The sequence below is a fragment of the Hylaeus volcanicus genome, unplaced genomic scaffold (assembly GCF_026283585.1).
Source record: "Hylaeus volcanicus isolate JK05 unplaced genomic scaffold, UHH_iyHylVolc1.0_haploid 12237, whole genome shotgun sequence".
Lineage (NCBI taxonomy): Eukaryota > Metazoa > Arthropoda > Insecta > Hymenoptera > Colletidae > Hylaeus > Hylaeus volcanicus.
The window spans coordinates 436,099-449,061 of record NW_026533172.1 but is presented as its reverse complement, the minus strand read 5'-3'; the positions used below and the strand labels follow the sequence as shown (position 1 = coordinate 449,061).

General features: G+C 31.1%; 3 protein-coding genes across 5 annotated transcripts; 2 read left to right on the top strand and 1 right to left on the bottom strand.

The window, feature by feature from the left end:
- Nucleotides 1-443: 443 nt before the first annotated feature.
- LOC128883777 (diacylglycerol O-acyltransferase 2-like) lies at nt 444-1,692 on the top strand. The gene is made up of 2 exons (XM_054136473.1): nt 444-752; nt 813-1,692. Exons 1-2 carry the CDS (start codon nt 656-658, stop codon nt 1,679-1,681), a joined length of 966 nt encoding a protein of 321 aa, XP_053992448.1. The 5' UTR covers nt 444-655; the 3' UTR covers nt 1,682-1,692.
- A 3,343-nt stretch (nt 1,693-5,035) lies between these two features.
- LOC128883916 (uncharacterized) lies at nt 5,036-9,553 on the bottom strand. The gene is made up of 4 exons (XM_054136788.1): nt 9,431-9,553; nt 9,187-9,384; nt 8,883-9,128; nt 5,036-8,838 (listed from the first exon to the last, which is right to left on the bottom strand). The coding sequence occupies exons 1-4, from the start codon at nt 9,473-9,475 to the stop codon at nt 5,983-5,985; spliced, it is 3,345 nt and encodes a 1,114-aa protein (XP_053992763.1). The 5' UTR covers nt 9,476-9,553; the 3' UTR covers nt 5,036-5,982.
- Nucleotides 9,554-10,862: 1,309 nt separating this feature from the next.
- Nucleotides 10,863-12,957, top strand: LOC128883917 (mannose-6-phosphate isomerase-like). Of its 3 annotated transcripts, none has more exons than XM_054136790.1 (8): nt 10,863-10,938; nt 11,002-11,151; nt 11,205-11,728; nt 11,787-12,019; nt 12,082-12,258; nt 12,324-12,369; nt 12,450-12,680; nt 12,727-12,957. In XM_054136790.1, exons 2-8 carry the CDS (start codon nt 11,130-11,132, stop codon nt 12,955-12,957), a joined length of 1,464 nt encoding a protein of 487 aa, XP_053992765.1. In that variant the 5' UTR covers nt 10,863-10,938; nt 11,002-11,129. The 3 variants fall into 3 exon arrangements, with proteins under 3 accessions (XP_053992765.1, XP_053992764.1, XP_053992766.1); XM_054136789.1 differs by having other exon boundaries at nt 10,880-10,976; nt 11,031-11,151; XM_054136791.1 differs by lacking the exons at nt 10,863-10,938; nt 11,002-11,151 and having other exon boundaries at nt 11,237-11,342; nt 11,398-11,728.
- Nucleotides 12,958-12,963: the final 6 nt, after the last annotated feature.

Below are 12,963 nucleotides of genomic sequence, written 5' to 3'. Positions count from 1 at the left end.
TTTTTTTTTAATTGGCTTTTATTTATTATAATGATACTTTAAACAAAAAAAGAAGTTAAGAATGAAGCGGAACTTAATTGCCTAGTTAAAACTTTATTTTAAATGGAAGCGGATTATTGGGGTTTTTTTTTTACGTTTGATTATTTATGTTGAGCAAGTGACTATCTCTTTGACTATTTTTGCTACGAAACAAAAAAAAAAAAGTGACCTTAACTATTTAGTTCATTAAAGCCTAATCAGGTGTAAGAATAAAATTTTTTTTTTTTAAAAAAATACTATTGATCTATGTAAGCAAAATTTTCAAAATAGCACACTTAAGATTAACTTGTACTACGTACTGAATTGGAAACTGTGTCTAATCTTCTCAGCATGACATTGCCCGATTTTAAAAAAAAGAATTTGCTTCAAACACATTTTTAACAGTTCAATTTTTTTTGTGGTTTTTTAAAATTTATAAATTTTTCTTGATACTTAATGTATTTTTATGATTGTTAATACTGATATTGAACATACGTTTTTTTTTTTATCAGGTATTCAGAAAAATTCGAATATACTTTATTACTTTTCTGAGGCTTTTGTAAATTTGAAATCCACGCTACAACTATGTATCACATAAAATAAATAATGATTTTTATTGAACGTAGAGGTTCTAGTTATGACGACTGAGGATACTATTAACACACAACTCTTGTCAAAGACCACATGGGAAGATATCGAGAATAGTTGCTATGATCATTTAGTTGTTTCGTACAGTACGAAAAAGAGTGATAGATGTCCTATAGGTGGAACAGTTTGCCTCCTTTTTTATATAGGAACATGGATAATAAGTTCTATGTCTCCATTTTTGGTTTTACTTCTTTTATTTTTAAATTATATTACGACAGGCCTACTCGTCGCCTTCCTTTTATTAGTATGTTTGGTGATACCGTTATCTCCTATAACGAGTTTACGTCGATATTTTCGCTATTATTTTAGTCGTTTCTTTTCTGAAGCGTCAATTCGTTTTGAGCATGTTCCACAAATAGAAGATCGACCGACAATTCTTTGTGTAAACCCTCACGGAATTTTTTCATTAATTTGGGCGTATTGTTATCTTGCGGATGAGTTTGAGCATTTTCATTGGTGCTTTTCATCCCTTTTACGTCTTTCACCAATTTTTCGGATTTTGACAGATACAACAGGTCATGCAAGCAATATTCGTAAAAATACAGTTGTTGATCACATGATTCATAAACGGTCTATTGCTATTATTCCGGGGGGTTGGCATGAAGGAACATTGCACACTCAAACAAAAGATCGTCTTTATATACGTAAGCGTCAAGGTTTTATAAAATACGCTTTACAGTATGGATATACTATCACGCCTTCCTATGGTTTTGGTGAGAGAGAAACATACTGGAATATTTCAGGAGCTTATAATTTTCGGTTTCGATTAAATGATTATGGCATTCTTACTGTTCTTCCTTTTGGTCAATGGTGGTGTCCGATTCTTCCATATTCTGAAAAACTTCACGTGGTTATAGGGTCCCCTATTCAGCTTCCTCATATTCAAAACCCGACTTCAGAAAATGTTCACTATTGGCATTCTATTTATATTAGTGAAATGGTCAACTTATACAATCGTTATAAATATATTTTTTATGGTCAAGAAGCTGAAAATTTGCAATTAGAAATATGGTGATTTATTACAATTGAAGAAAAAAACTTGTTTTTTATTTTCTTTTTTCAAACTTATTATTAAAAAAAACCGAAAAAACGCTTCATCGAATGCGTCTTTTCATTTCATTTGTGTAACACAAAAGTTATTAATAGTTTCAAAGAAATCCGAAAAATTAAGAAAAAATTCCAATGTTACAAAATTTCAGCTGTTTACATCACTAATTTTGTTGCTTTTATTATTTAGTTTCTGTTTCACTGTGTAATCAATTGAATAACTTGAAAGAAAAAAGAAGCTTCATTTGTTCTCCAAATTTAGAAAAAAATTGTTTTGACTGTTGTTATGGTAACAGTAAATAATTACAAAAAAGTATAATTTTTTTTTTAATTATAAGGTCAGGGGTACTATGATGGTACATTATACAGTAACGACGCTAAACCAACACCAAGTGGTGCCCAGGAATCTTGTAAGCTAACGTTTTCTGAACGTGTTCCGAGTGACTGTGTCTCTGGTTTACCTTTTGTTATCGTATTCACTACCAATTTAGCTGTCTTATCTATATAAGAATCATTCGCTGTAATTGCACTTGTATTATACAACCGTGGGTCAATGGACAAAATTTCTTTCACTTTTACTAAATGGTCGTTAGGATTTATTTTTGATTTTAAAGTAGTAGTTTCTAATTTTTCGTGCTTTTTGGTTGACTGAGTCGATGGGGAGCCAGTAGATGTTTTCTGGAGAATATCATTACGTTGAGGTAATACAAAAGTAATATTTTGCAAGTGGGATAATTTTTCAAATATGTTTTTTTCAAGAGGAAGAACTGTTATTGTTAAGGGGTAATGAATTGGATTTACTGGTGGGCTGATACGGGGGTCAACGAATTCTTTTAATGTTTTTTCAGTCGTCTTTTTTGACGACTTTTTGCCTTGTGTCGTTACATTTCTTTCTTCAAGTTGTTGCCATAAATTGGTCTTGATTTGTGAATTATCATGTTTATCTTTCTTTAATAAATCAACCGGTTCATGAAGTAGGCTAGGCTGCCTTGAATTGAGAGAGTTAAAGTTTAGCTGATTCAAATCAACCACGGTGTTTGAATGCTTTTTGCTTTGTTTTGTTTCTGTCAATGTTTTGTTTTGTTTTAACGACAGGTTGACGTGTGGTTTTTCCTGACGACGATTTAAATGTCCTAAATGCTCTTCAGCATTTTTCTTCTTTTTAGAAACTGTTTTGGTTTTTAACGCATTTGTTACCGATTGTTTTTTTAATTCAGCTGATTCAATATTGTAGGGTTTCATTATAAGGCTTACAAATTTCTTATCACGTTTTAAAATTGCTTTATTTAAGTTTTCATAAATATTATTGATGTTTTGGGCATGAGGTAACACTGATTTCAAAATGAAAAAATTTACGATTATGGATCCTGGAGTTACCGAGGCTACTAAAATTTGATCTCGACGACATTGCGTCAGCGTGGACACCACGTTAGGCCATATGACATGGAGTCGTAGGGCTGCCGAAACATTATATTCTCCTTTCAATATTAATTGTGCTCGGATTGATATATTATTTTTTTGGATACCTAAATCATTTGCATTTTCTTTGTGCTTAATATCAAGTATCGGTGCATTGAATGATTCATTTGTTGGAGCTGCATTACTGTTAAAAAAGAAACTAAAAACATAAAAAGTAAAAAATAGAATAGAATTTTGGAACAACATGTTGCGAATGAAACCTAAAAAATATGTTGTTGCAATGTTTTCGACTCATGACAAACAAATCGTACTAAAATATAATTAATTAATATTTTTGGGACACATATGGTTAACTGAAAAAAAATACAATAAAATAATTTTTTTAAAGTTGAAATTTATTCTTTTTTTTTGTATTATGAAACAGCAATGTATAGTAAACAGATGTTGAAGTGCTTTGTTGCAGTGCCGCTTGTATTTGTTGTTATTGTTACATAAATAATTACTAAAACGTCTTAATTGATACAAAACATTTTTGTTATGTTTGTGATTCTAATATTTTGAATAAATTATTCTCTTAACAATTTCTCCAATTATAAATTGAATTAAATACAATGGAAGGTGAATCTGGTTTTAGTCAAGGAAAAGTAACAAGTTATAACTTAATTCCATTGTATAAGAAAAACCTTATGTGGGATTTCTTATGACATTTTACAAATAAAAAGTCTTAATACGCTAAGCCTATTCGGGCTAAACTTTTAAAAGAAAAGAAAAACTATGGGGTCCTATTAGCTCCTTACACTGGTAGTTCATTTAATAAAAAAAAAATGTCTTATAAGGTGTTATTAAAAACTATAGATTTTCTTCCGCCATAAAACATCTTTTTATGTTAATGGCTTTATAATAAAATACAAGAAACCTATTAGTTTACTTGTTTCAATACTGATATAATTTTTTAAAAAAATAACGGAAGATCTTGAGATGTAAATGTCTCGCATACACAAAAGTTCTAATTAAACAAACCTACAATATTATTTGGATATCACGTTTTCTCAGAAAACATTGCATATTGTGTTCCGTAGTTATATGCAAATTGACGCTTTTTTCTTACATCAAGAAACATTTTATTGTGGGTGCGGAGCGAACACCAGTCATTCACTTAAAACATTAATGCCATTAATATATTAAAGAATCTTTGTACAACGGGCTAAATGGACCTAAATGTAATATGTTTATATATTATTAATGGTAACAGTTTCACTGGTAGTATTGTCGTTAAGATGCATAGGATGCGTGACTTATTTTTTCGGAGTGTTTCTATTCTTCTTTAACCATTACTTGTTAGCTTTGTATACACCGAAATAAGTTTATCGACGAACGTGTTGTCGAACAACAATGGATATAAGTAGATTGTTTCCATGAATTTTTGATAACATTCAGCTGCGTTTATTTTTGAATGAAGCCCTTCTTTGGCAGCGCTTCAAAAATTGGTTGACAAGCGTAAAAAATTTTTGTTTTCAATAATATAGTTCTTCGTACGTGGCGATTAGATGAGGTCATCCTTAACAATCTAAAGGCTGCTTTTTTTGTGTATTTGTCTTAATAATATTTGACTTTCAAAATATATGATTGGGGAAAATGAAAATGTATATGAAATAAAATATTTTTTTAAAGTAATATCTCATTACACATTTGCAAGAACTACTAAATTTTTTTCGTTGGTAAAAACAAGTGAAGGATGTATACGACTCTTTTAAGATGAACCGAATTGATGTCAAAATTAAAATCCAGCTTACACGTACTTGGCTATTACACAAATATACCAATGTTTTAGTTTACTCGGCAGATATTCGCGATTCTAAATTTAATGGTTTTTTAGTGTTGAGACTATGAATTGTATCATTGTTTCATATTTTTTCAAATATTTTGATTACAGATTCTTCTATATTGCATGAATATATATTTTTATTAGCAACATTATAACGTTCTGAATGACGAATAAGTTATATTTAACGATATGGGTAAAATTGTGTACAATTTTACGCATGCAAAGGAATTTTTTAAAAAAAATTGTGTTCTCTTGTAAGTTCATGATACTCAGATGTGTATATTTTGAGATGAAAAATGTAATGGTTTTGCCGATTAATTGTCGAATACTTCCTTCAAACATTGAACAGTTTTTCAAGACCCTGGTTAGATTTTTGAAACGATGGATATTTGTTTAAAACACTAATTGTTTTCTTGAAACTACGGTAAGCTTTCTATGTTGGTCATATTTTAAAAATGTCAGTTAGGTCTCGCAGGCTTTGGTTAGGTCTTTATAACACCAGTTCGTTTTTTAAAATATCAGTTATCTTTTTAAAAAGTCAGTAAGCTTTTAAAAATGATTTCTTTTTCGGTCTAGATATTGGTTGCGTTGGTTTGAGGCATTGTTGAGTTAATTAGCTTTTTCTTCCCACGTCTCACCATCGAACTAAATTGTTCCCTTTTGTGGCAAAACTTTAAAATTAGATTGAACATTCATTTGTTACTTTATAGAAATTTTTTGCTCGCGATTTCAATTCTATAAAGACGTTTTTTTTTTATCTTTCCCTTTTATCTATTTTTTAGAATTCATTTCAATTCCTTATTTTTTTCATGTTGTTTTTACGCCATAATGTGTTGTCTACTAAATCAGTCTGTATTGAATCAAGCATTATATATATATATATATATATATGTTTATTCTAGTAGTAAGTCAAGTTCCAAGTATGAAGTTTTTTTATTTTTGTTTTAAATAAATTACGATCGTTTAAAGAATTTATCGTTCAACTTCAAATTGAGGACTGAAATTAATGTTATGGAATAGTGGGGTTAAAATTTTTTTTTTTGTAACGTTTCTGAATTGAATAACTCCTGTTTTATTTTATACAATTGCTGCTTTAAAAAAGATTTTATTTTATTCTTTTGATTACACGAATTTCTTTGAAAAGTAAAATCGGACTGAAAAATAATATTAGATCTCAATAATTCATGTGCTTGTTGTTTCAGTATTTTTTGTCTTATTAACTCAGACTCAACTCCGTTTGATATGAAAGGAAAAACGAATGGTTTACACGTGGTAACGCTTGTCACATGTTGTTTGTGAGCGTAAGAATTGATAACGCTTTTTGAATTCGAATAAAATGCTTGTTCGTTTACATTATCATCTAATGAAGGCTGCATCATATTTGAAAGATCTTCTGATAATACGCTATTTTTATTAAAAGAATTCGAGAGCTGGTTTTCGATATTTTCTACTAGGATATGGCTTTTGCTTTCTCCATTTGTAGAACATTCATCTACGGGCTTATTCTTTCTACAACTCCGTTCGTTTGAGTAGGTGAATCGTCTCATAACGTCTGTCTTTGGTGAAAATATGAGTTTTCCAGTATTTTTTGAGGGTTCCTCGTTGAAAAGATTACGTGATGTAGAAAGATACAGTGGTCGTGTATTGAGAGTGAAATGTTTTTGTTTTTTGATAGGATTGTCATAAAGAGAAAATGTTGAATTGACACTTCTGCAAGTGTTATTTTCTGATCTTCTTGATGCTACTAATGTCTTGGGGTCCTGATTGAATTTTACGCAATGGTGATTTAAGGTATTTTCAATTTCATATAAATAAATACTTTGTGTTTTCTTAAAATCCGTTGCAATTGTGTCAAGAGTGTTTACGGTTTGTGTCATGTCGGCAACTTTAGAAATTTGGGTTTTAAATGTTTTAATAATAGGACAATCCTCAATCTCTTTTAAGGGAGATTTGATATGAGAGTCACTAGTTTCATCTTCTGTATCCATATTGATAGGGTATGGAGAAAGAAAGTCATTTATATCATAACGAAACTGTTTGGGTGCTGGATTTTGGTCAACATCCATCTTATATACAGGTAGAGGCATAAGACTTGTTTCATTGCTGTGAGTATCGGAAGATAAATTGTTAAAAACGGGATGAAAGTCCTTCGGATAGATGTTTGAAAACGGCTTTTTTACCTCTGTAGGCGTATTATCCTCGTTTATAAAATACCGGTGAGACGAAGGTAATTTAGAAAGCGATAGGTGTTGGTTGTCACAAATTTTAACGGAATTTCTTTTATGAACGTTTTGAGATACAACTTTTTCATCAATTTGATCGAAACTGATTGTTGATGAAACATCATGATTGGTAGGGCTTGGATATCCGACCACATTATTGTTCTGCTCGAAGCGGGTTCGGTAACCCATATAGGGTACAGAATCGGTTGTAAGTGTATGAAACTTTGTAGCTACATCTTCTACAGGATGATCACTGTTCTTTGCCGGCAGTGCACTGGCATGAGTTAAAAAACCTAGTTTTTTGTTTAAGAATTTTGTCTTTGATTTGTTGAAAACGGGATGCATGTCATTTTTGTTAATTAAATCAAAGTTATCATAGCTACTGAGACGATTCTGAATTTGCGAAAGGGGGGAATCTGTGCTCGTTAACAAATCATGTTTCTGTAGTTGGGAGTGCTGAATGTTGGTGAATGAATGAGTATTTTTGGCTTTGGTAACATCATTTTTCAAGAGAAGATCGTTTTTTTTAAAGTGATCGAGTTGAGTGTTGGGAAGGGACTTTTTTTTTTTCAATGTTGAAATGTCTTGTTTTAACGCAGAATTAGATTTATCGCGTGGTCCGTTGATACTTTTTGAAAGAGAGTATTCCTTTTTTTTTCGACTCTCATAAATTGTTGACAAATTGTTTCTAGTGTTTCCAGGCGGATCATAATTTTTTGATAATGAATGTTCAGTATTTGTCGGCCACTTGAGAGTTTCCGGTTGAGTCCTTTTAGTTCCGAAAAGAAAGCCGTCGTTTTGTAAAGGTTGTATTTCAGTGGTCGAGGGGCGATCTTTCGTGTTTAGCGGTATATCCGGATTTTCAAGAGACACATCATGATTGTGATGCGACGCATGCTGATATCCAAGTTCAAGTGTAGTTTGTTTCACAATAACGTTAGGTTTCAAAATAAGTGATTTGTTTTGACAAAGTGCATTTGTTTTATGTAACGAAATGTCATTCTTTTTTGAGGATAATGGCCTTGTACTGTTAACGGGACCATCTTTGTCTGACAAAAAGTGTTCTTGATAAAAAAAATTTGGTTTTTCGGTGAAGTGCTCATCATTCTTCAAAGCGCTTTGCTCATTGTGTCCATAATATTCCACTCTCTCCAAGGTGTTATTTTCCCTTTTTAAGAGACTTTCTTGCTTTTTTGCAAGGGTGTCTTCTTTTCTCAAAAGTCCTTTTTCCTTGCTGACTAGACCATCCTCTTTTTTCAAAAGACACTTTTCTTTTATTGAAAGGCGTTCTTCTTTTTTTATAAGATATTCTTCCTTTTTTAAAAGAGAGCGTTCCTTCTTTTTAATACAATGTTTTCCTTTCATAAATTGTTTTTTTTTTTTTAAAGAGTAATCGTTTTCATGAAAAGAAAGTGGCTTGTTTTTCGAAGTTTGAAGAACATTACGTCCTGATGGAGAATCAGCACCCTCAAAAGAAGGGTCAAAAATCATAGGAAAAGCATGACTCTCAGGAAGCATTTGTTGCTTATTTTGTTGCCCCTCATTCTTCTTTTGTAATAAAACTTTTAGTTTGTTGTTCTCTTGTAAAAGACGCCATGCTTTTAATCGATATGAAACCACTTCAGACTGTGTTATAGCTACAAACCATTCAACTTGTTCCTAAAAAAAAATCAATATGCCCATTGAACAATAAATAACATTACCCTAAGCTGTTGCGACGTAGTGAATTCTCCTGTAAAGGAATTAGAGAGTTTTTTTTTTAATGGGCACAGTTGTTTAAAGACAAGTAAACGAATATGTTGGTCGTAGATGCGCTCCGCAGCTTCATTAAGGTATTGTAATAATCTCTTGACTTGATTTTTTGTAAAGATACAATAGCTCGAATTTTTGTCATAATCTGTTCTATAATACAGCGGATTTATACCCAATTTTATAAATGGATGCGTTTTCTAAAGAAAGAAAAAGAAAGAAACATGACATGATATATAGTTTCCTAGTCATTCATACCACTCGTGGTTTTTTACATTTAAGAACATTAGTCTGAGACTTAATTTGGGAAGACGAAACAACACAACAACATTGTGATGTATGCTCATGAGTCATTTCATCTTCATAACATTCATGAGGAAACTCTGATGTCAAGGTGCTTAAAGTGCACAGATGACATGTTTGATGACGACTTTGGTGCGAAAGGTAGAATTGCAGCTAACAAAAAGCAGCTCAATATGAGAACGCTTTAGTCACCATGTACCTTGTTTTGAAACAATAATGGCGGTGGTGTTACTCGTAGTGGCATAAAGGTGAATCTCTCCTCTAGATTAGTGTAAGAGTAAAAACACCGTCGTTTTATGACGTATTAATATTTGAATTTAATCAACTTGAGGAAATTTTTATTTATTTGCACTAAAATGTTGATATTTTTTGTGGTGCTAAATTTTTTAATATGCATGCTAGGGGAAAAATGCTATTATATCTTCGTACATAGGTTTTTGACTGTTCTGTATTAATGTACCCGAATAATGCTTACATAGAAAATCAATAAATGAATTCAAAAAAAAATGACAAACAAAATAATTTTTTGAGAAGAATTGTAGTGAAATAAATGAGATCATAGGAAAAATAGATCACCTGTCGTTTATTTAAATTTTTAAAATCTGTCCACGCGTGAATAGGGAAATTTATAACAACTTATGTTGTTTTTCAATTGAACGATATTAAAATAAAAGGCAACAATACCAGAATGCTTCTTATTAAACAATAAACGATCTAAAAACTTTACTAGTCTCTCAATCCACTAGATTTTTTTTAGATTATAAAAAAGTAAAATCTGTTAACAGGAATCGGACTCTCGGGTTACTCAACATGAAGTTCAAATAGAAATTAGGGTACTCGAGGGTCATTTGAACAAGTACGCGACTCTTCATTTCAGTGAGTCTTCCTTTCAGCAAGAGGTTGCGGAGCTGAATTCTGAGCTCTGAAAAAAGATGCCTTATGATGTAACGATTATATCTTTGTAGAAATTTTTTTTTTGTCAAATAAGAAGATATTATGGAGCACAGACTTTGAAGCACTCAAATTGTTTACACGTGAAACAATTTTGATAGTTGAGTTTTTTTATGAAAAAATTTTGTACTACCTTATATAGTCTATTTCAAAATTTTAGATTAAAATAGAATCTCTTCGGTAACTTTTTTGAATGTGTGGTGAAAATGAATGGTGAAATATTTTTTAAACAAAATAAAGTTTTTTAAATTTAGGGGTATCTTACTAAGAAAAGAAGACGAAAAAAAACAATTTTATTAAAATAATAAATATTCTCCTACACCCTGGAATTGATAAGAGAGATCAGAAATAAGTCAAATGTAGTTAAAGATTAGAAAAGACTTGAGTAGTTGTGATTTCGAATATGAGTTGTCATCGGTAGGTTTTTTCTTCTGTATTATTGAAAATGTGGATTTAAGAAAAAAATAGAAGACGGGTTAAATTGAGAACTATTTGTTTTGCTTACCAATTAAAAAAAAAATAAGGCACTTGGACAAAGCATCATTAAAAAATTTAAGAGAATTTCGAAAATAACAATTTCTATATTTGCAGGCGAGTAGAAAAATAAAAGGGTAAGATTCTTTTTTTGAGACAGATATAAGTGAAAAAAGCGGTTCGCATGTTTAGACTAACGTCATGCTAGTAGGACAAGAGAAATATACGGGGTTTTCCCGTCTCATAACGATAATCTTAGGTGAAGGTGCTACAAAATGGACGGTAACCAATTGGTTGAATGTATTCATGTGATCTATTGAGTAAACAATATAAATTGAGTCACAGTTTAAAAAAATAGTCCGTTGTCGTACTAGAATAATCTATTTTCGTTAAAGTAAATGAAACTTGCGAATTCTATTATGCAAGCGTACCTGTTACCTTAAGAAGAAGATAGGGATGTAAGCACAGGGAAGATGTATAATTTTCTTATAAACAGTAATTTTCAATTCATTATAAAAAAACAAGTCAATTTCATTAAATGCCTTTAGCTCCCAATTTAAATTTTCTCTTACCAAATGTCAAAAATTATGCCTGGGGAAAAAAAGGAAAAGAAAGTCTTGTGTACTTTTTATGGAGTCAAAACTTGAAATCAGTAAATGCTGAGTGTGAAATAAATAAACAACTGGGTAATGAAAAGCTTATAAACGTTTCTTTTGCCGAGTTATGGTTTGGAACGCACAGCACATCAGACAATATTGTTTTAACAAATAATGCTAAAGGTTTACATATTCCTTTACGTAATTTTTTAGTAAATCAAATTGAAATGAATTTAAATCAAGCACATATTGTTTCATGTGATTTGACATTTATTATGAAAATCCTTAGTATTCGAAAACCTCTTTCGCTTCAATGTCATCCAGATAAACACAATGCTACTAAGCTTCACGAAAAATATCCTTTGTTGTATCCCGATGCCAATCATAAACCAGAAATGGGTATTGTTATCTCTAACGAGGCACAAATTTTATGTGGCTTTCGCCCTTACGAAGAATTTTTAAAAATTTTAAACAATGTAACGCAATCTATAATTTTTCTAGTTATTCAACATTCAATTCCTTTATTTATGATAGATAACACCCTTATATTCATTTTATAATACTTTGTGTTGTGATATTTCGGAAACGTCTTATTTGCTTAGCTCAGTCAATTGTACTAAAGAAAGGAATTTGTATCAGTCCATTTTAACCAAAACTCTTAATGCCACATCAATGGAAATCACTACACTGTTCAACCAAATTGAAGAATTCAGTACTCGACATAAAAGCAATGCTGAACTTCCCTTTGTTGTTACATCGTCTCTCAAGTACACTAGTCATTTTAATGCATTTGGTTCTGTTCGTATATTATTTCTTTTCCTATGTTAAGGCTATTTGAAAGTTTAAAAAATGAATTTGTTCAAGACAACGCTTGTTTATGTTGTTTCTTTTTGAATCATTTTCATTTGAAAACCGGGGACGCTATTTATATACCAGTAAATGTTCTTCATACTTATCTAATAGGGGATATCATAGAATGCATGGCTGCCAGTGATAATGTCATCCGGTAGTGGTTGCTTGTTGAAATCAGTTTTTGTTATGCCAGCTTAAGGTTAATTTTTTTTCTTCAAGATGTGGTTTAAGTAACAAAGCAAAAGATTTACGTAGTCTTTTTAAGGTTCAAATAAAACATTTGTAGCTCATTTTTCGTCTAATGTTACTTCGATGGAAAATTTTATTTTTGTGTTTTGTTTCTAGTTAGTCGATTATACGGTTCCAGTGACATTTTCATGTGTACCTGAAGATTGTGGAGAAACTTATATTGCAGAAGATGACTTGAAATTCTCACATTTATATATCTATCGAACTCCGGTATCAGATTTTCAGGTTGTATTAGGTGTGTTGTCGGCGTCATGTTTTACGAAAAAACCACTTGATGATTTGATTTGTTACCCATGTATTATTTTAGTCTTATATGGAACACTTATGGTAATGAATTGATTTGAGGTTATTTTAGACTTTATTTTGGTTTTAGGTAACAACAGAAAGTGCGAGTAACACTAACATGAGAAATAATGGAACAGTGTTGAAGCAAGGACAGTCCGTTGTTTTACAGGCAACGGACTCATACTATTATCACAATCCACAACATTCAAGCCCATTCTACCATAAAAAACCTATTCAATTTTTAGGGGTTTCGATGTTTTGTTCTACACAGCTTTTTGAAGACCACACAATATTTGTCATATCCTCATCAAGAAAATGATGTTTT